Raw genomic sequence first — 22,482 nt, 5'->3', positions numbered from 1 at the left:
CTAGCCAACTGAAGAAAACCATCCATGATTTTGATATAGGAAAGGTTTAATTTTACAGACCTACCAACATAATCCAAAGGACAAATTGGAACATCAAAAGTGAACACATATACTGTGATTCTTTCTTCAGTCACTGTAATCTTCCTGTATACATCATGTGTCAAACATAATTCAGCTTCCTACATTAAGAAGGAAGTCTCCCTACTTTTGGGGGAAAAAAGCTCATCCCAATTTCTTCTTCCCATCAACTTACGTTTATTATATTCAGTCTTGTTTTTAAATAAGTACTTTATCTGGTTCCTTATCACAGACATGCTATGTTCAGCACAATAATTTTTCAGTTTTAGCTGTGACTTTATTGTAGAAGACAAAAAGTTTGTAACAGTAATTTTGGCATGAGGTAATCAAATTTGATTTTTATCTTAAAATTGTGCTATAATTTATTAAAATTATTTGATGCTTTAATCTGCTCTAACAAAATAAGTTAAGAGGTACACGGTTACCAGAATGATTAGACAGGCATCTTTTCAGGCTTCCTCTGTGAAAGTGACAGTCAAGACGAATGATTGGGGGGGAGCGCAAATACTTAGTACTGTGCATCATCTTGCTTGAGTGGGATGTAAGTACAAGGATGTAACTTTATAACAGGGCCTTCTGGCATTGGTCAGACACCAGACATCATTAACATGTTTAGTCTGTTCTCTGCTGGAAATGCTCAGTAGCTGGATGCTAAAAGTGAAAGATTTCTTTAAACATTTGGTACTTGTAGAAGCCTGCTTCACCAACAGTCTATCCAGTGATCAAGTGATGTTTGTTCAGGGAAGTCTTTTCTAAAAGCAGTCTGTAATAGATCATACAGAAAAAAAAGTCTTTTTGATGCTTTCTTGGGGAGAAGACGTTTCTCCAAATGACTCTGATGAAGATAACCAATGTAGTAGTATCAAATATCTGCTTTCTTAAAAGAAGTAACTTTAGCTCCAGAAGACGAAATTAATGGTCATGGAATTCCCCGCTGCTCTTCATGGGAATGATGATGGAATGTGAAAGTGACAGCAGCATCCCAAGCAGCTTTTAGGACAGTGTCCTGGAGGCCACGTTTATCAGCACAGTGATTCCACTGGGATAGATCAGAAGTGCAGTCAGATCCTTCTGGAGGTGGCCTGACTTGATGACCATTCACACAGCGACGACACTTGATCCTGGAAAAAAAAGAGCATATTATATTTACAAGGGTCAGAAACATTGCATAACTTGACTCCAGGCTATCAAATCTGAGCTTTGGAGTTTTAAAACTTACTGAAACTAGAAGCAAATTAGAATAGATGCATGTTCTACTTTGTAATGTGAAATGGACAGTGGGAATGCATTCATCATCAGTAAAAAAAGACTAGGCAAAATTTGATACTGTTCCAGAAAGTGGGCATTCTTTCTAGTTTACAAAGCAGCAGCATAGTGTAACAATTTTTAAACCTCTATTTTAAACACAAAACAGCAGCCTCTCTGTCTCTCCTTTTAAAAGTTTTAAGTGTGTGCTAGAATCCTCAATCTATAAAGGTGGCTGGGAAAGTGACCACACTGGATAACATTCATATACTGGACTTAATATTCAAAATAAGGACTTCTAAATCAGCAACATACAGACCCAGTCAATCTGATCTCTATCCTGTAAGATTCAAATCACACTGTTCACAAGAGTGAGCCTATGCACACTGTAGGCTCCTATATATGTTACCTCCAATGCACTGAGTGCCTGTGTTTGCAGGAAGTCATGAACCTGATGTACAGGTTGGATCTCAGGCTCTGGAGCTAAATCCAGCTCTCCCAGGGTTCTCCCCTCATCTGGTAATTTCCTACCTATTGTACACACTTTTCTCCGTTCTAAAAAGGCTGAAAAGCCTCTTCCAAGTCTTAGTTACTGAAAGCAATACCTTTAAAGTAAGATAGGGTATTTTTAGTCTTAAATTCTGGTACCATCCAATACTGAAATGAGGCCCCAAAGAAAATGAATTCTGCCCTTGGATGAAAGATGTTGCCTGCACTTGGTACCTACAGATACATACATACAAAGACACGCATTCTTCACCCACATCCCCAAACTCCTGCATAATAAAGCAGACAGTCCATTTAACCTTTGCAAGACTTACTTGTCATGGGTGTCACTTGTAGTGGACTCACTGAGTGTGAAAAGCTCCTTCAGTTCCCCAAGAGAAAAGTGTCTTTCTACATCTTGCTCCTCATCAACTACACAGCTGCTGAGAGCCTTCTTGTGTGTCTGACGCTGGAAGATTTTTTCTTCAATAGTCCCTGTCTACAAGGATATAAAATAAAGAGTGATAGGATGCTTTTGTAAGAGCAACTGAACATGCTCCTTACCCTAATGTAGAAGAACTGGGGTAGGTGCATGTGGGGGGTGTTCAGCTGATATCTTTCTTATAGAAAAGAAAATCACAGCATTAACTACTAAGCATAAGGGAAGGGATTCTTTAAACATTCTCATCTGACTCCTGCCTTTAAATACAAGAGTAATGTAAAGTCTGAAGAACACTTACACAGCTTATCTGACAAACTGTGGCCTGTTACAGACTGCCAAAATAAAGCTGCTTTGGGTCTCTTTGGAGGTATGCTATTTAAATGATGCATGGGTCCTAAGAGTCCGGAGGTCGTGCCAAAGCCACACTCCATTCCTAAGCACCAGAGTGCAGCTTTTGGTGCAGCTTCCGGATACTTAGGATGCATGCATCATTTAAACAGCATACCTCCAAAGAGACCTGAAGCAGCTTTATTGTGGCAGTCTGTAACAGGCCTGTGTTTGGGCATGTCCAACATGCTTTAGGCAGTTGTATGCCTTTTATGATACAAACAGATCTTACAAAATTTACATTTTTGGATTACATTTCCTAGAATTTCCCAGTGAGCAGGGGAAGTACAATCTAAACAGTTACTTTGCCAAGCTCTGATCATAACACAATAGTAAATAATCATACTCCATTGCTGTAAATGAACAGTCTTAATGGTTTTGCATGTTGTGATATTGTGTCTTGATACTACAAACTCCCTACACAATGAGAATCAAACCTGGGAGCTAGCAAAACAGCTATCCTGATTGAGATGACTTCTATTGCTGCCTCACCCCTACAGTCAAAATATAACTTATGCTGAAGTAACCCTTACACAAGCAGAAGTTACCAGCAAAATTCCAATCTTAGGCTTTACCATCTATATTCTGAGATACAATCAGTAGCAATCAGGATTATGGAGTTCAACTCAGGTCTTACCGAGAGCAGACGATATATATAGCAAGTCTTCTTTTGGCCATCTCTCCATACACGGGCCATGGCTTGTTCATCATTGGCTGGATTCCAGTCTGGATCAAACATCACAAGTCTGTTTGCTCCAATCAGATTTAAGCCACAGCCACCAGCTTTGCTGCTCAGCATAAAAATGAACTCGGGGCTCTATGAGAACAAAACTCAAATTAAGTGCCAGTCACAAGTGGTATGGTGAACTCCAAAAACATGCCTCACTGCACTGCTTTTAAAGTTCCATAACGAAGTTATAATCTGATGTTCTACACCTTCCTCTCATTCTCAAGATAGTAGGCTTTCCCAGTTTTCTAGTGGAGATTATTACAGTGACCACACATATACAACCAAAGAAGAGTCATCTATGTGAATGCAACCATGAAAGCACATACCATATATACTCGATTATAAGTTAACGTCATGTATAAATCAAGGGCAGGTCTGGGGGCTAAAAATTATGGATTTTTATATGATCCACGGATAAGTTGAAGGTAAAACTTAGAGGCATGTAGCAAAGGCTCTTAAGGATGAAACACAGGAAAACAATGCCAAAAGACTTACAAAAAGCAGGTATAACTACTTGTGCACACCCTAAAGGCTGGATGGATGAGAAAACAAAGATCAGTGCTTCCAGGGCAGACTGCAGCTTGACTTTCACCAGGGGATGACTCCTTTTTAAATAAGAGTTAAAGAACAGTACCTACATTGACCCATAGATATATCGACTCAAGGTTTGGGGTCAATTTTTTTTTACTAAAATCTCTAGACTTATACATGAGTATATACAGTAAGCACTTTGCTTGTAAAGATGCTGAACAAGAATAGAAAGTATGTACAGCATCCCTACTATCTTCCCATTACCTTTTCTTCATCCTGTCATAAATAAATGGGATAGCTTTGAATTCCGGTGGATCTTGAGGATAAACTTTGCAACTGCATAGACATTTGTGTCTATAGGTACATGTGTATTGTAAAGAAGCAGAAAGTGTAACCAGCTATAGGAAATTCCAACTAAATGTTGGGGTCATCTTTTTTTCTGTCAGAGCTCTTTGACAGTGGAATAGATTACCTTGGAGGGTGGTGGATTCTCCATCTTTAAAGATTTTTAAACAGAGGTTGGTTGGAAAATTGTGTATGTCTGCATGGGAAGGAGTTGAACTAGGTGGCCCTTGTGATCTCTTCCTGCTCTAAAATTATATGAATCTACATGGCTCTGTCAACTGAAGTAACAAATCCTTTTGTGTACTGGCTATGAATATTAATTTGAAAGATATACTGACAATATCCTCCACATCTGTTTCAAAAACAGATTAGATATGGCTGAAGAGAGACAGTGGCTAGTATTGGCCCAGCATTTACCACACAATGTCATCTCCTTGTTCAACTATGGCATAAATGACATAAGATTAAAGAGTCGTTTAACTACTATGGTCAAAGGGAAGAACTTAAACTTAGAAACTTTACTTACAGAAACACTGTTGAAATGCTCCACTATCTTTGCCCTCTTTTTAATTGACATGGTGCCATCCAGACGGGCATACAAGTACCTGACACAAAAAATATGGTGAATTAGGAGCACATGACAAATGTAAATTGTGTCTTGAGCATTTCATTTTACGTATTTTAATTGACATTTTGTATTTAATGTTTTTTAAAAAATTTTACACTGTATTTACTATGTAACTCTTTAACATATTGTTAAATATAGGAGGAATAGCAACAACACTACTGCTATTTAAGATTTTAAAGCTTTATCAAACACAACACAGCAAAAGTACATTGTTTCTATTTCTAAAAAAAACATTAAAAAAGGAGGGAGTTTCTCTTAGCTTTTGAAAGACCCAAAGAACATCACAAACAGCAGGTAGTTTCATAATTTCTAACCCATCCACCACCTGCAATCTTATTCAAATATACATTATACCTTCTGCTTCTGCAAAGTTTCTCAAAGAGGTCCAGTGTTTGGGTGTAATTAGACACCAAGACAACTTTATCATTACTAGTGCTCCTAGTAATTGCCAGAATATAGTCTAAAACCAGCATCTTCCCTGGAAGGAAAAGAAAAAGTATCAGTGTTCATGAATTATACAAATGTTCATAAATCAATCCTGAGTACAAATTCACATGCTAATCAGCATGTCTGAGTGTTAGACTATAACTGAGATCACAGTTCGATTCCCCACTTGGCCATGACAAACCAGAGTGACCTTGGGCAAGTCACTCTCTCTCAGCCTCAGAGTATGGCAATGGCAAACCCCTCTGAAGAAAGCCTGCCAAGAAAACCCTCATCTTAGGGTTGCCATAAGTCAAAAATGACTTAGAGGCACATAACAACAGCAGCAGCAACAACATACAGTGTGCCCGCTCCATACCCAGGCGTACCATACGGGGTTTCTGGTTTACGTGGAAGCCGCGCTGCAATCAAATGAATGGCCACACCACCACAGGCACAAGCCCCATTCTATTGAATAGGGCTTATGCTTATGTGGAATTTGCCTTACACGAGGGGGGGTCCGAAATGGATCTCCCGCGTAAGGAGAGGCTCCACTGTATAGATCAATTAGTGGATCAAACATATGATAGTCTTTTGGCTGAAGAGCGGGGTATAAATACTATAAATAATAATAACAATAATAACAATAATAATAATAGATCAGTTTTGCAGCAACATTTACCAGAGAGCTGAGGTTCCAGAGATTTGGTGCTGTAGCCAGAAGGGAACAACTTCAGAGCACCCACAAACCCTTCTTCCTCCTCCACACACTTGTCATAGATCAGGGCAGGGTCTGGAAAATGGATCAAGAGTCACTGGACAGCCCTGGAACTGCCCAACTCTCTAATTAATAAGGCGGACGGATGTACATTAACATGATCAAAACCATTCTTTTCAGAAACATATTTTACTGACAGTAATTCTTCTGGTCCTGATAGTCACATAATTTTACATTTTTAAATGCTTTTCAGCTTCGTGAGCAGCTTTGCAAAATAAGCCCATAATGATTTCCGGCAAGGCTGAGCAGGATGTTTCCTCATTCATTCACCCAAAATGCTTCCCAGTTCCATATTGACCCATATACCAATTGCATGTCTAGCCTTTCTAGCATCTCAAGATATTTCAGGTTCACCTCATTTAAAGAGCAGCACATTCTTAAAAGACTGTTTTAAGAATGGAAAGGAAGAGAAGAACAGAGATTTTAAATCTACAGATATATTATGCAACAGATACATATCGGCATGCCAATGATGAAAGCAATCACAGAATACTCATAACACAAGCTAACTTTAATGATTCACAAAAAGACATTTAGGGTTTTCTAAAATGGAGACTAGACTGGCAAATATATGTCATTTATTGCTGTAATTAACTTTTGAATGAATGAATGAGATTTTATTTATATACCGCCATTCCTTCGATCACGGCGGTTTACAGAATAATAAAAATACAGAATTACACAATCGAAGTCCCCCCATATTAAAACAATATAATACAAAATTATAAAATCCCATCATTCAATCCTAATAATTAAAAACCAGTAAAAACACAGTGGAGGCAGTTCCAACCATTACAATACACAAGGAGAAGGATGGCATTAGGACACGTGGGGGAAAGCTTGGCGAAAGAGGTAAGTCTTGAGGTTTTTCTTAAAAGATTCGAGGGAGGGGGCCGAGCGGAGCTCGTCAGGGAGAGAGTTCCAAGTCTGCGGGGCCGAAGCAGAGAAAGCCCTATGCGCAGACACCGCATATCTCACATTGGGAACTCTCAAAAGTTGTCTCCCAGAGTGCAGGGCGGATTATATGGGGAGAGGCGGTCCTCCAAGTACTCTGGGCCCAAGCCATTTAGGGCTTTATAGGTAAAAACCAACACCTTGTATTGCGCCCGGAAGCGAATTGGCAGCCAATGCAGATTTTTCAATATAGGTGTTAATGTGGCTGGCCCTGGAGCTACCAGTGACCAGCCTTGCTGCCATATTCTGAACCAACTGTAGCTTCCGAGTTTGGTACAAGGGTTGCCCCATGTAGAGCGCATTACAGAAATCGAGTTGAGAGGTTACCAGTGCATGTACCACTGTTTCAAGGTCCCCCCGGCCCAGGTAGGGTCACAACTGGCATATCAGCCGAAGCTGATAACAGGCACCTCTGACTGTCGCATCCACCTGAGGAGTCAGGTGAAGTGATGAGTCCAGAAGCACCCCCAGACTGCGAACTGTGTCCTTCACGGGAAGCGTGACCCCATTCAGGACAGGTGAACAAATTTCCTTCCCGGGACCGGGGGAGACTATCACAAGTACTTCCGTTTTCTCTGGATTCAGGCTGAGTCTGTTTTCCCTCATCCAGCCCATTACCGACTCCAGGCAAGCATTAAGAGGAGAGATGCCATCCCTAGTCACTGCATCAGTCAGAGACACAGAGAAGACTATTTGGGTGTCATCAGCGTACTGATAACACTGCGCCCCGTGTCTCCAGATGATCTCTCCCAGCGGCGTCATGTAAATGTTGAATAGCATTGGGGACAAGATCACTCCCTGAGGGACCCCAGATGTAAGGGCCCTCTTATCGGAGCGACAGTCCCCCAGCTCCACCATCTGGAATCTACCTGAGAGGTAGGAACGGAACCACTTTTTATTCTACAATTCCAGCATTATTGGCTTCTCTCACATATCCTCTGTCTGGGGCTGTAATAGTTTCTAACAGCTTTGAAAGAAACCTAGCCTGCTTTGAAAGAATTCTTGATATAAGACAGGGAATAAAATTAAAACATAAAAGTACATAATAATTTTGACAACCATCATGCATAGTCACAGCTTCAAAGTGTAGGTCCTTCCAAAGGTGTTGTAAGGACAACATCTTAATCAATCCTCTCTTTGAAGGTTCAGCTATTTAAAACCCTTCATAGGCAGACATTTAACTTGATGATAATTTTTTGCAATATATACTGGGTCCTGGGGACAGTACATCATTTAAACAAAATAAGCTGATAGAACTACTCACGATTACAGAGCTTCTTCAGAGATGTGATTGAGGAGAGGGAGGATACACTAATTTTTCCCTCTTTCAGATCTTCAGCTGGTTTTGCTTGCTTCAGGAACTGTTTGTAAAGCTCAGATTGAAGAGGAGTCAGTCTAAAATCAGACAAGTCACAGGTTGTATTACAATCTCTGAACACCTGGCCATCTTAAAATCTACAGTCCTATCCATAACAGAATTGTATAGAACCAAAAGGAAAATATAACCCAAAAGCAATATCTAGCTCATAATGGTTTAAGCTTTCCAATGCCTATAGGCAATTTTTGCTTCCAAAATCTCATCACAAAGTCAGAAGTATGCTATCCATACAACAAGCTGACTCTGATAGAATTTAGAAGACTTGGAAAGTACCCTAGCCTTAAATAAATATATCCCCCCAGCACATACTTTCTGGAAATGATTCTACTTTGAAGTCAAACACTAGTCTTGGAAATGAACTCATTAGAGTTTCTTTCTCAATGCCAAATACACAGTCTGAAATCTGCTGTAATGAGGTCACTTAGATGTCTTGGGGAAGAAAGTTAGACATGGTGGAAGGAACACTTCTCATTTTTTATGTTTTGTCCTCAAGTTATCAGAATGCTATATTCCAAGCCTTAGTGCTGTCCTTCAGTATGCCCTGGAAAAATCCATCTCCCTAGAAATTCTTCAGTTCAACATATCAAGTGGTGATATTCTGACTAATCCAGTTTTAATATTTTGAATTGGATCTAGACTTTAGTCATGCTTAGAATAGATTCAATGAAATCAATGACTACATTAAGTCCTGTTTAATTTTCATCAGAATCATAGAGTCTGCACTTCATTTTCTGAATTGTCCTTTCATCTTGTACCTGCAGCACACCACCTGCTCTATTTTCACTGGTAGATATTTTGAGAGAATATCTGAAGTCCTCCTTATAAGACATCTAGGAAGAAACAAAGTACAGTTAATGTGCTATCATTATGTCCCTTGAGACCATGACCAGCCTTCTGCAGCATTCTTCCCCGATTATTATTATAATTTCATTTTCTTATATCCCACATTTCTCCCAATATAGGGACTCAAATTCAAATTCAAATTTTACTGCTTTTGACCAAAGGTCAAATATAGGGACTCAAGGCAGCAATAACAACAAAGACACCTTCCACATTACACATCTACAGTTCCATAAGCAATACATATTAAAGGTGTTCTTAATACATTTAGGAAAAGCCACACAACATAACAAACACTTTTCTAGAGTAAGCTTTGCCAAAATGTTAGCATCCATTTTATCACCATCCAATCCTCTTTCACTGAAAATATCAAAGCATAAAAGGGGGCAATAAAGAAAGCAAACTACGAACAAGTAGTGACATTATTAATCAAGGAAAACAATGTGAATATAACCCAGAAAAATTGCTGAGTAGTGTCTTCAGTCAATTGAATGGGTGTAGTTTTTGAGCTTCTTTAATAGGGCAAAGTAAAAAATAACAATGAACAGAGGACTTCAAAAGCCAAGTCATTCCACAGCATGACACGAAGTGCTGCAACAGAGGAAAATTATATGATCTGATAATAATAATAATAATAATAATAATAATAGAAAATATTCTGAACTTCACCTGTTGACAATACTGATGAGTTCTTTAAGTCTCTCCTCCCCCTTGTGTCTTCCTGCTTCACTTGCATCAGCATCCCTGCCTTTTAGAATGGGAATTTCAAAGTGTTTTTTAAACTCCTGAGCTGTTCCTGTCCAAAAAAAGAAGAAGAAAAAGGCAGGCATGTAAAATATTTAGAAATAAGCTTCCACAGAACATCACTCCTGCCTCCAAGTCCCATGACCTTCTTACTGTGTCCTCTTTAGAGAATATTTATACAAAGCAGACAGGAACTGACAGAATCTCCATTGTTGAGGATAAATACACATTTAAAAACAGTGGGCCCTTGCCTTACACATGGAACCCTCCTCCCCCCCACATAAGGCAAAAAGCGCATATGCTCAAGCCCCATTGGATATAATGGGGCTTGTGCTCACTGCACGGCTGTGTGCATGCACCGTGGACATGCACACCATTCTCCCTTTTGCAGTGTGACTTCAGCGTAAGCTGAAAGCCGCCTATAATGAGCCCGCGTATGGCACGGGCTCACTGTATTAATATTTTTTTAAATACAGTTATGTATAGATATATAGAGACATATATATATAGACATAGGCACATATTGTAGAGATTGCTGACCAGCTGTTCTGCAGTTTCTCATTAAAACGTTGTCAATGCACTGCTGGTTTTGGGTCAAAGATTCCAGCACAAAGGATCAGACTCTCAAAAGTAGAAGTAAGGAAATCTAGTCCCCTCCAGGTGTATTGGTGACAGCTCCCAGAACCCCAGCTACTAGCCACGGTGGCTATGGTTTAAAGGCATCACAGTCCATATCTGGAAGGGACACGCATTGATTATCCCTGTTCTCCTTTGCTTGGACTCTGGTTAACATGTCTTCAAAGTAGGCAACTATGTGTGTAGGGCAATTTAGTACACCCTTTGAAACCTATCATAGTGTTTTCCCAAGTCCCACTGGAATAATAGAAAACTTAGGAAGCCAACTTGCTGGCCTTCACTTTTGGTTATTACATTGTTAAAAGACTACCTACCTAGGATGCCTGAGTTGACAAAATGTACCAGGCTGAAGTATTCAAGGAGGTCATTCTGAATTGGTGTTCCTGAGATGAGTACCCGACGTGGTGTTTTCAAGTTGTAGAGAGCCTGGTATGTCTGGTTGTCTGAGTTCTTGAGCCTGTGACCCTGAAAAACCAAATTACCGAAGAAAGAACTCAAACACTGCTTAACCAAAAGAAGAAAGAAAGCAATTTCTCCGCCACCCCTGAATAAGGTTAATATACCTGTCTTATAAGCTTGTAATAAAAGCTAAAACTTACTTAAATAGTTATACAATGTATCAGTGGCTAGATACTGAAAGCAACAAGTGCTTACAAGAAATGCATGAATAACCAAATGACGAATGAATGTGTGTGAAAAACTCATTCACCAAACTAATGACATTCTGCAGGGAATATTCAGTAAACCATATAGTTCTCCAGATGTTGTTGAACAGTAACACACAAAATTCCTCCCTAATGGCAATACTGGCTAGAGCTCATGGGAATTTCAGTCTATAACAGAGAGCTGCACTCCTTTTAAAACAAATCCACTAGAATATTGGTATCTTCCTTTATGTAATGCAGTACTGAAACAGTAAATGATTACAAGAAAGTAAGATGAGATGTATTGTGCATAGTCTGAGGTATTCACAAGATATGTTTCTTTGGTCCTGTTTTTTTTAATTTTTGCAATTATATGACTTCTGCACCTTTATATGCAGCATCAAAGGCCCATTATTTATTATTTTTAAATTCAATTATATAGAAATATTACATAGATGCACACACACACACTTTAGATTACTGACCACCTTTACTGTTTTCTCACTAAAAGCTTGACAATACGGTTATCGGGCCTGCAATGCCATCTCCAATACAACACATTCAATCCACTGGGTGCCACTAGTGCTCAACATGACTGGTAGGTATATAATGCCCCTTTCAAGCTGGTCTGCTGGAAAAGTATTGTACTGATTTAACAACAACAAAAATCATAAACATGTTATTCCTTCAGAAATATAAAAGTGGGAATTTAAAGAGAATCTTTGTTCCCAGTCTGCTCTTTCAGCTGCCTCCCACATACCTCATCGCATATGACCAACCCGACACTCCCTTTCTGAAGAACTTCAGCATGAAGCCGGAATGTCTCATAGGAAATAATCAGGATGGGGGATGGTACTCTAAGACCTCTCTGATTCATAAATCCAGCTATTAGAAAAAAGTGAAAACAGGCAAAGAAAGAAACATGAATGAAATGTGTTCAGAAGCCATAAAGGAGACAAGTGAAAATATTAAGACTAGAAGTTTCACAGAACTGTACAACCAGCCAGAAAACACATCCAAAGGGATCCCAATCTATTATTTTCAGCTTTCCCATACAAAGGGTTCAATGTTCTGCTATGCAAAGAAGTATTCATGGCACAGATGGATACAGCCCAAGCTGCCCAGGTCCAACAAGCAACACTGCAATTTCTGATTACAGGACATCTCTCCACTTCTCTCCTCACTGGAGTGAGACCTAGTGATATTTAGAGCAGAATGAAATCAGTGAGACTTAATTCAGTCATAACTAAACTAAGTGTCATTGATTTCAGTGGGTCTATTCTAAGCATGATTAAGTATAGATCTAAATCACAGTCCCTTGCTTTCTCTGCTGAATTTTCCCTCCATTCACCATCATTAAAATCATTAAAATTATTCAACCTAAATCACAATATTCCACTCAATGTAGCCCACTAAGAAAGCAATCTTATTAATTTAGTTTAAAACTAATTTGAAATTCACCTAATGTAGTGATCTTGCTTTTCAACAGAATATTATTCAAGCTGCATGTACAGTACTACCTTCATACCTAGCTTAGTGTCTATGTCCTCTTTAGAGCCTCCATCAATAGCCAATGGCTGGATCCTTCCTCCAAGCCATTTGCCCACCTCATTGTACCAGTTTTTCACCAGGCTGGAAGGTGAAACGACAATGGCCTTGTCAATTTCAGGTTTGCAGTCTGGACTTTGGCGCAAGAGTGTCCACATCAAAGTGATGCACTGCAGGGTCTTACCCAGACCCATCTCATCAGCCATGATGCAGCCATGACTTCCAGGGATCCGACGGCCTGTCACACACTCCCACAGGAATTTCACTCCCTGCATGCAAAGATTTGACTTTGATCAGAATAGATGTGCAGAATATATATTTTTTTAAAGTGATATTGTGCTGTCTTGCTGAAACATAGAACCAAAGTATTTTGCCGTTTGCAGGCGCATGCAACTGAAATTAAATTTTTATTCAGCAGATGTCACTAATAGAATTTTCAGAAGCACCCAAATGCTCTGGAAGTAGCATCTGTATAAACAGGAATGGGTATATTAAGTTAAGTTACCTATACTTGATATAAGTGAGAGCCAGTGTGGTGTAGTGGTCTAAGTGTTGAACTATGACTCTGGAGATAAGGGTTTGAATTTCCATTAGGTCATGGAAAGTCATTGGGTGACCTTGGGCAAGTCACATTCTCTAAACCTTAGATGATGGCAATGGCAACCCCCCTCTCAAGAAGCTTGCCAAGAAAACCCATGATAGGTTCACGTTAGGATCGCCATAAGTTGGAAATGACTTGAAGCACATAACAACATCAACTTGATATAAGTAATCATAGCACTAGATTACACTGCTCTACCAAAAGTGGAGAACGAGTAGGCATGGGAAACCAGAAGGTACACTTGGGTGGGGGGGGGGGATTTTGCAGATGAAGGTTCCCATGAGAGCCAATAATGCCATTTACTACAGCTTGGTCATACTCTCTCGCAGGGATTAACAGTTTTAGCTAGCCTCAGTAACAACAACAACAAAAATTTAAAAAATTGTGATCGGAATGACGGTGGCTCATCATATTATAGTAACAGCCCATTATACAGTGGGCCCTTCCCTTAAAGGGGGATCTGTTCCCCCCCCCCCCACATAACGGAAATTCCACAGATGCTCAAGCCCCATTAAAGTACTAGGGATTACACTTTTGCTCCAGTCAAGCAGCAGCTAAAAAGGAATCCATCTGGTGAAGCTGCTTACTTCATTCAGCCTATTTCTCCAATGCTTGGCCTCCAGAGGGGTCCATGGAGGGAAGCCTTGCCTGGTCGACTGCTGTGTCATGAGACAGGCAATTGCCCGACCCAGCCTTCCCCTGCACCTTGCCTCCAAGGACAACTGCCCCCACTACCACCACCAAAGTCAGGCACTGCAGGTACAGGCTGCTCATAGCCAGCAACCTTCCTTTCTCAACAACAGTAACTTTGTCTTACATCCTTCATGTAAGTTCCCAATACAGTCAGTATCTGTAAGGTTGCTACCCTATCTTCACCTGGTGAAAAAGGTAAGCATGATTCCTTTGGATAGGAAATTCATAGCAGCAGAAGCAGCAATAACAACTTCTGTATTTAGTTTCTTACAGCACTCACCTCTCTCTGATGGGGACGTAAAACACGGCTGAGAACAGGATCCACTACCACATGAACAGGAATTTTGTCCCTTCAGGAAGCAAACAGAGCATAAATCTGAGGAAGTGTGAATGTACAAATGACCACTCTGCTTCAAAAGAGAGGCTTTTGTTTCTTAATTACTTTTCAATTCAGAATCACTGAACATGAGTCCATTTCCAAGCTGTAATAAATTCAAATGTGTTGGCTACAGACTGAGGCAACTGCACCGAAACATATTACTCAATTCAGCAATTGAACAATGAACACTTTCTAGCTCTTGTTAGTCAAAGAAATACTGGTAATAAAGTATTAAGTGAGTACTACTACTGAAAGGGTACTGTCATTTCTTTGCCATTTCCATACAAGAAAACAAGGATTTTCTTATTCGGAAAAAGAAACTTAGGAGTGTCTCATGAACATGGCCTATCTTTGAATATGCAACATGTGAGATGAGGAAGATGAGCAGGGCTGTGTAAGATATATGCTAGGTTTGCATGTTATTTGTGAGATCCAGACCTCAAGTCCAAAGTATAGTCAAGGCTCATATAAGAGGTAAATAATCGAAATGTAAACAGAAATGAGAATCAATCTAAAACATCTGAAAAGATATACTGACAGGAAGTGGAAGATTAATGGAGATAACTCACTTGTCAATTTTCAGCTGATCGTGAGCACTCAAAGTTGGAGGTTCATACAGCACCAGAGCCCCTTCTTCAAAAGGATCATGGAGAGCATGCCTAACCCCTGCACGTTTAATACCCAGGGCCTTTAAGCCCAGAGATCCTAAAAGATAACACCGAGAAAAAAATAGCCTTTTCCTTTCCAGCAAATGCAGAACTGTCAAATAGAGGATGGTGAGACTAGACTGAAGTAATGTGAGATACAGGAGTGAAGATCAAATAGGTTAACATATCATATTAAGTCTAGTGCATCATTTCTTCCAAGATTTGCCACTTTCATAGGACTCTGCATTAAGGCAGAAAGTAGCATGAGACCAATAATTCTTCCTAAGATGGTGTCTCTAGCTGAAAAAACCCAAGAAGGTAGCAGTAATAGTATCAGCAGTAATGTCTAGGCATAGTTAACAGCCATGACAATTATTTTAAACAATTGATAGTACAGTCGCAGCTGACTGGGTGTGTATTCCCTCTCTTCTCAAGAAACAAGTATTTTCCTGTACATTTTGGATTGTCTATAAGTAAATCTAAGAAGGTTGCAACCCAACTTCTCCAAAACTCATATTAGCATATTAGCATGACTGCATATTAGCATAATAAATAATAATAATAATGATAATAAAATTTTTATTTATATTTTGTGCCTCTCCCCACGGATCGAGGCGGGATTACAGCCAGTATCAAATGGATGATACATCATAATTACAATCATTTAAAATCAGCTTCATAAAACAACATAAAAACAACATAAAACAAAACAACAACAAAAGCATGTACTACAGCTTTTGAAAGTGAGAGATGAGATCCCTCTAGATATTTATTTTATTTACAAATATTCATAAACTGCTTACATTCAATAAGTTCAAAGCACAGCATACAAATCTTGGTGTAATTCATAAAATAATTTATTATCTATATATCCATAGGAATAAAATGCATGGTAAACCTAATTACACTTGGAAAGCTTTCATAAATAGGGTGTCTTCAATTTTTTCCTAAGTTTCAAGTCACATACCAGGGAGAGGCTTACTCCACAGTGGGAACTACCATAAGATCACAAGAACCAAAAGAGTTTGTAAGTGAAACTGAGAATTCAGACAACAGCAACTAATAGCTATAATGTCGAAATGCCCCGCCCATAAACACCCCGACAGCCAAATGTAATACTAAAACAGGGTATTCACTAAGGCTATGCAGCTAACACAGCAGCCTTGTGCATGTTTATTTGGAAATAAACAATGTTGGGTAGCTTATTTCTAAGTCAGATGTACAAATGGCAACTAAATAACCAGTACAACCTACTACTCATTACTGAGTTTTTCGTACATGAAATTCTGTTCTGCTAAACAAAACTCCATTCTCAAATATTTAGTCTTAAAGACTACAAACAAATAAACAAACAAACAGTGAGGTTTTATGCTAGAAAAAGAAAACTCCAGATTCACCTGTATAATTTGGAATAGGAACTTTGAAAGGTTTTGACAAAATGCTGCGGATAAAAGCCTCCTGGGAATTAAAGAATAAAATATTCATTAGTTTGACATTAAAGGTATAATTTTATACTAATCAAATAAGCTTGAGAGACTGTTGTACCAAGGCAAGTGGAACTTACTTCCAAGTACATATATTTAGGGTTAAACAGATATGGCATATGTACTATATTTAGAAATGTGCATGGAGCTCTTCAGTATATAGTCTGTATGTTTGTACCTTATTCAGATACTGAAACTCTAATGACCCAAAATCTTTCTTCATAATACACAGGTTATTCTGAGCCAGAAAGCCATAGGAGTCTATTAACAGTTTAGATTGCTTACCATCATGTTCTTTTGTATTCTGAAGAAAGTTAAATAAAGTATCACTTCCTTTACTATTTGACTGAGCAAAAAATGAATTGAAAATGGAATCACTTCTGATAAAAAATATCAGACTCCTTATGGATACCTGAGGACAGGAAAACCAGTTTCCTCATAGAGTGTGTGAGAAACCCATACATTAGTGATCATCTGGTTTTCTGGCCTTTGTGACTTTACAATATTACAATACCAGGAGACAACATACAGAAGTTGAAGTGAGCTGATTTATGGCCCAGATATTTTCCTGTCAGAGGATCTATAAGAATTTCTGTTCCCCCCTCTGCTCCACAAACACCAAAACAAGAATAGATCAATTAGCCAAAGTCTTACAATGAAAATGTAAAGAAATCACTTGCATGTTTGCTGCCATCAAGGCAGTGAGGCCGATTGGTTAACTGAGCCAAGGGTTTCCGGAAAGGTGAGATATAACATTCCTTGTTATCAGCCTTGCTGCCATGTTTCTGCCTTTTTGGAATCTAGAAAAGATTATTATTATTATTATTATTATTATTATTATTAAACTTTATTTCTAAAGTGCTGTAATTATACACAGCGCTGTACAAAGTCAGTAAAATTAAGGAATATATAAAAGCCTGCCCGAGGCATACACTCTAAAAGTAATAACAATTAGATAGAGGAATAGATAAAATTACAATATAGGAAAGAAAAAACAAATTAAAAAACATCAGATATAAAAACAAATCACATCAAAAGATCAAACATATTGCTTGAGGATTTTGAGAACCAGAGTGGTCTGAACACATTACTGTCATACTGACTAAACATTCAGTTAGACCTCTGCATTTATGCATTTGGTTACAATGTTCACTGTCAGTGCCACAATTTAGCAGGGCTTCAAAGACAATTGTTAAGCATGACAGAATCAAAATGCCAAGGATAACATTTAATCTGCTGCATTCCCTTAAAATCAGCCTTGAAACATTGCAGATAGGGAGAAGCTGAATATACAGAAGTAGAAAGAAAATAAAAATAAGAGGTAGATAAAGTGGGGGTGGAGGAGAGATAGACTAGTTTTACACTGAAACAAACTAGCCCAACTAGCTCTTTGAAAATTGTTATTAGAATATGGCTAAGGCTAACTCTGCCTTTCAGACACAGGCAGGAGCTTGCCAGCTGACATCTGTTTAGCCATAAGATTCGTGCATACTATTCTCCACTCTTTGAAATAAGAGGAATATGAATGAGATAATTTGTCAGCTTTCAATAGATGCCAGTGGAAATGTTTATTTATTACATGAAAGAAAGAGAGAGTGTGAGAGAACATAACCAAGGCTGGAGTCCCATGTACAATATATGCTACATACGTATGCACACATACATGTAAGCCAACCTCACACAACTCATGCAAACCTATTTTCAAATAAACATGCATGTGGTTTGGAATCTCTGTTTAAAGCTGTTAAAATAAGGTAATTAGACTAAGATTAAGTAGCACTCTCCTGCATTAAAGAAACTAACCTGCAGATCAGCAAAACCTGAATAGTATGGAAGGCTTAGAGGACCGATCAACCAGGAAGTAAAAAAAAACCTGTATCATCTGTCCCAAATAAGAAACTCTCCTACCGATTCAAGTTAAGTCTATTGCTACCAAAAAATCCTAAACAACAGAATTATATTTTTAAAATCCCTTGGCATAATTAAACCTTGACTAGAAGCTTCCTTGTTCATAGGCCGGCCATCACACAATTTACATTTACTCATTTTATGAATAAATATAATACTATTTATTTTATAATATTTAGCATGTATTTTATGATAAATAATATACACTTAAGACCAACTTAGGAAGAGGGCCAACTTCACACACAAATTGGGGTAGGCAGCTGTGGACCTACAGTTCTTTTTTCAAGTGCTGTAATCCCTTGCAATGTTCTGCGCTGCCTACATATGATGGGAGTATATCTGGAAGGCCACCATCGCCAACCTCCCAGCTATAGTGTTAAGAGATCCCACTGAAAGGAGAGGCAATAACCTGAAGCCCACTCTGCTAGAACAAACCTAGTCTTGGTCTGGCCAGTGGTTGGTTAGGAGAGCACCTGAGAAACCTGTGAATGACATTTTAAATTTCATGATGAAAGAAAAATCAGGATCTAAATATATTAGTAAGTAATTAGCAGGATGGCATAATGCTCACAGTTTCTGGTCGCCAGTCATCTTCCTCTTCAGAACTGTCTCCTCCAGGCTTTCTCTTGGCTAGCTGGCTAGGAGCCAGGCTTCTCCTCTGCAAAGCAAAAGAGAAAAGCAGTGGACAATGGCTACCCATTAAAATGTACATAAACATGATTATTATTATTATTATTATTATTATTATTAACCTTTATTTATAAAGCACTGTAAATTTACTTCAACAAGCTGTTGCAAGCTGTTACTGGGCCTTCAAGTCACTTTTGACTTCCAGCAACTCTACAATGAACCTGAAAGCCAGCATAGTGCAATGGCTTGAGCACAGGATTCTGACTCTGGAGACCAGGGTTCAAAAATCTGGTTAATCATGGAAATCCACTGAATGACCTTGGGAAAGGCACTCTCTGTCAACCTCATAGGAACACAAAGGTAAACCCCCTCTGAACAAATCTTGCCAAGAAAGCCCCATGATAGCCTTAGGGTTGCCTTGAAGGTTCACAAATTCAACCTTTGAAAGCACACAATAACAAAATGAGGCTATCAGAGTTTTCTTGGCAAGATTTGTTCAGAGGGGGGTTGCCATTGCCTTCCTCTTAGGCTGAGACTGTTATTTGCCAAGGTCACTCAGTGGGTTTCCATGACCAAGAGAGGATTCAAACCCTGGTCTCCAGAGTTGTAGTCCAATGAGCAAATGTTCCAGTGTTCAAACTATGCTGACTCTAAAAAGATGCTGGATGCATGTCAAGTGTCTCCAGAGAGACATCCATGGCAGAGTGTTGCATAAGGTGGCCAGACAGGAAAAGAGGAAAATTTTAGCACGAGTAACTTGAACAGCACACTACTCCTGCTGAACTTGCCCCAAACAACGGCCTAAATCCAATTATTAGCCAGAATCACAGTAGAGCCACAGGATCAATGAAACTTCTATGGGAAGAATCTGTTAGAATATCAATCAACCAGACTTGTATTGACTTCCCAAAGAGCCTTTATTGTAGCTGCTCTGAAACTGTGGAATAGTCTTCCGGAGGAGATCTGCCTTATTACCTCCCTGGAGGCATTTAAGAAGGCACTTAAGATGGATCTCTTCCAGTGAGCTTACCCACCTGACCTTGTGTAGGAGATATCGCTCCACTTCTCTGACCATTGTATCATTTTATTCCTGTTGCTAATTGGCAACGAGTTAGTCTTTAATGGAATTATTATCGACAATGTATTTTACTAACGTGTTTTATTGGTATATTCTATTGATGTGTTTTGTGTATGTTTTATGGGTTTGTAATCCTGCCTCGATTCATCTGGAAGAGGCAGGAAAATATAAATAATAATAATAATTATTTTGACCGTTTTGAATTTACCTGCTTTGCTTTATTGAGCCCCGTCTTGTATTGCTACGTATTATTTATATGTATTATGCTATTATTTCTTAGAATACATGGGCAGGCTTACTCTTATCTATTTTATTGTTTGTACATACAGCGCTGTGTAAATCTATAGTGCTATATAAGTAAAGCATAACAATAATAATGATGATGATGATGATGATGATGATGCTGTAAGTCAGCAGTGCTTCCCAACCTGGTGGCCCCTGTATCACTGCCAGCCCTCCAGCCATTGGCATCTAATGAGGTTTCAGGAAAGAAAGAAACAAGTGTAGGGAAACGGGGACATAACATGGTGCTGGCCCCTGGCATAGTGGTCTGAGTGCTGGGCTATCTGGGCCCCACAACAAACTCCAGCTCCCAGGATTCCATAGCATTTCAGCCAGACAAAGAGTTAAAGCGGTGCCAAACCGGGTTATGTCTCCAGTGTGGATGCAGCCTGACTTACCATTGCCTCCTCCCTGGGGAGTTGTGATGTCCCATCCGGGCAGAGAGGTCCAGGGACCAGGGTCCAAGAGAGGGATCTGGGGGAACAGAAAGGCAAGAGTCAAAAGGAGCCTAGGAGGCAGCGGCAGCAGCAGCAGCAGCAGCAGCAGCAGGAAGAAAGGAAAAGCCAGACTAGGGCAGCCAGCCGCGCAGGAAGCGGAAGGAAGGCGGCCGGGGCGCGAGCGAGAGCCCCCTCTCGAGACCAGCGTTGCTTTCTTCTTTCCCGCCCTGCTTGCTTTCCAAACTCCTTCGCCCAGACGCGCTCAATCGCGCGCCGAGCGAAGCGGCCTCCCCACCATCGATCAGCTCTGCGCTCCTGGCTCCCCAGAGAATGAATGGACTGGCTTTGGCTGAAGCTGGGAGCCCGCGAGCACGGCGGCCAGGAGGGGGCGCCAGAGAGTCGCGAATCAACCATTTATATCATCATTGGTGTTCTTGTTATTATTCTTATTATTGCTAATATTATCAGTATCCTTATCATTGGTATTATTATTGCTATCACAGCATTAACATTATCATCATTGTTACCATTATTATTATTATTATTATTATTATCATTATCATTGGTATTATCATCATCATCAATGTCATCACTATTATTATTGGTATTATCATCATCATTGCTATTGTTATTGCTGTTACAGTATTATCATTATCATCACCATCATTTATCATCATCATTATTATTATTCCTATTATTGGTATTATAATCAATATCATCACTATTATTATTTGAATTATTATTATTGCTATTATTATCATTAGTTTTGTTATTATTATTATTATTATTATTGGTATTATTATCTTGATCATTATCATCATTGGTATTATTATTATTATTGGTATTATTATCATCAATATCATCACTATATTATTATCATCATCAGTATTATTATTATTTCTATCATTATCATCATCATTTTCATTTGTATTATTATTATCATCATCATCATTATCATTGGTATTATTATCATGACAATTATTATTGGTATCATTATTATGCTTATTGCTATTATTATCATAATCATGATCTTTTGTATTATCATCATCATTATCAATATGATTATTGTTGCTATTATCATCATCATTATCATTGCTATTATTATTATTGAGATTATTCTTATTATTGCTATTATAATTATTATAATTATTATCATTATCATCATCATCGGTATTATTATTACTATTACTATTATTATCATCATCTCATTACTATTAGCAATAATAGCAATAGCAATAGCACTTGACATTTCTATATTGCTTCATAGTGAACTAAGCACATGTTATCATTGCTCTTATCACCACCACCATCATCATCATCTTGTGAATAATTTACATGGCATTTTGCAGATAAAGTTGCTCAGATCCGCTCTGACTTGGATGCTAGAGTTAACACCTTATCAGTCGATGTAACCTTGATTCCTGTTGGTCCAGTGTTAATGGATCCTTTTCAACTTGTGCAGCCTGATGATGATGTGGACTGTGGACAGGATCCTTGGAAAGGTGAGAGCCACCACATGTGTCTTG

The 22,482-nt window shown here is 38.9% G+C and overlaps 1 protein-coding gene across 3 annotated transcripts; it reads right to left on the bottom strand.

The window, feature by feature from the left end:
* Positions 1-70: 70 nt before the first annotated feature.
* On the bottom strand, positions 71-21,172 carry LOC149316233 (DNA repair and recombination protein RAD54-like). Of its 3 annotated transcripts, none has more exons than XM_089515064.1 (18): positions 20,918-21,172; positions 19,101-19,187; positions 17,302-17,421; positions 16,535-16,595; positions 15,060-15,195; positions 14,392-14,461; positions 12,798-13,086; positions 12,030-12,154; positions 10,940-11,090; positions 9,915-10,041; positions 9,161-9,235; positions 8,292-8,422; positions 5,978-6,088; positions 5,227-5,350; positions 4,771-4,849; positions 3,276-3,455; positions 2,145-2,308; positions 71-1,199 (listed from the first exon to the last, which is right to left on the bottom strand). In XM_089515064.1, the coding sequence occupies exons 1-18, from the start codon at positions 20,918-20,920 to the stop codon at positions 998-1,000; spliced, it is 2,235 nt and encodes a 744-aa protein (XP_089371190.1). In that variant the 5' UTR covers positions 20,921-21,172; the 3' UTR covers positions 71-997. The 3 variants fall into 3 exon arrangements, with proteins under 3 accessions (XP_089371190.1, XP_089371191.1, XP_089371192.1); XM_089515065.1 differs by having other exon boundaries at positions 13,002-13,086; XM_089515066.1 differs by lacking the exons at positions 12,030-12,154; positions 12,798-13,086.
* Between the last annotated feature and the right edge of the window lie 1,310 nt (positions 21,173-22,482).

The sequence above is a fragment of the Sceloporus occidentalis genome, unplaced genomic scaffold, assembly GCF_023333645.1.
Source record: "Sceloporus occidentalis isolate IW3139 unplaced genomic scaffold, rSceOcc1.0.p SCAF_3, whole genome shotgun sequence".
Classification (NCBI taxonomy): Eukaryota; Metazoa; Chordata; class Lepidosauria; order Squamata; family Phrynosomatidae; genus Sceloporus; species Sceloporus occidentalis.
This window is presented reverse-complemented; position numbering and strand designations above follow the sequence as displayed.

Bases quoted from the DNA above. Each gene is read 5' to 3' on its own strand.
- LOC149316233 (XM_089515064.1), bottom strand. The intron at 14,462-15,059 runs GTGAGTTATCTC...TGCTTCCTGAAG, and splicing joins GATCAGCTGAAAATTGACAA to GGACAAAATTCCTGTTCATG. The intron at 13,087-14,391 runs GTGAGTGCTGTA...CTTTGCATGCAG, and splicing joins TACGTCCCCATCAGAGAGAG to GGAGTGAAATTCCTGTGGGA.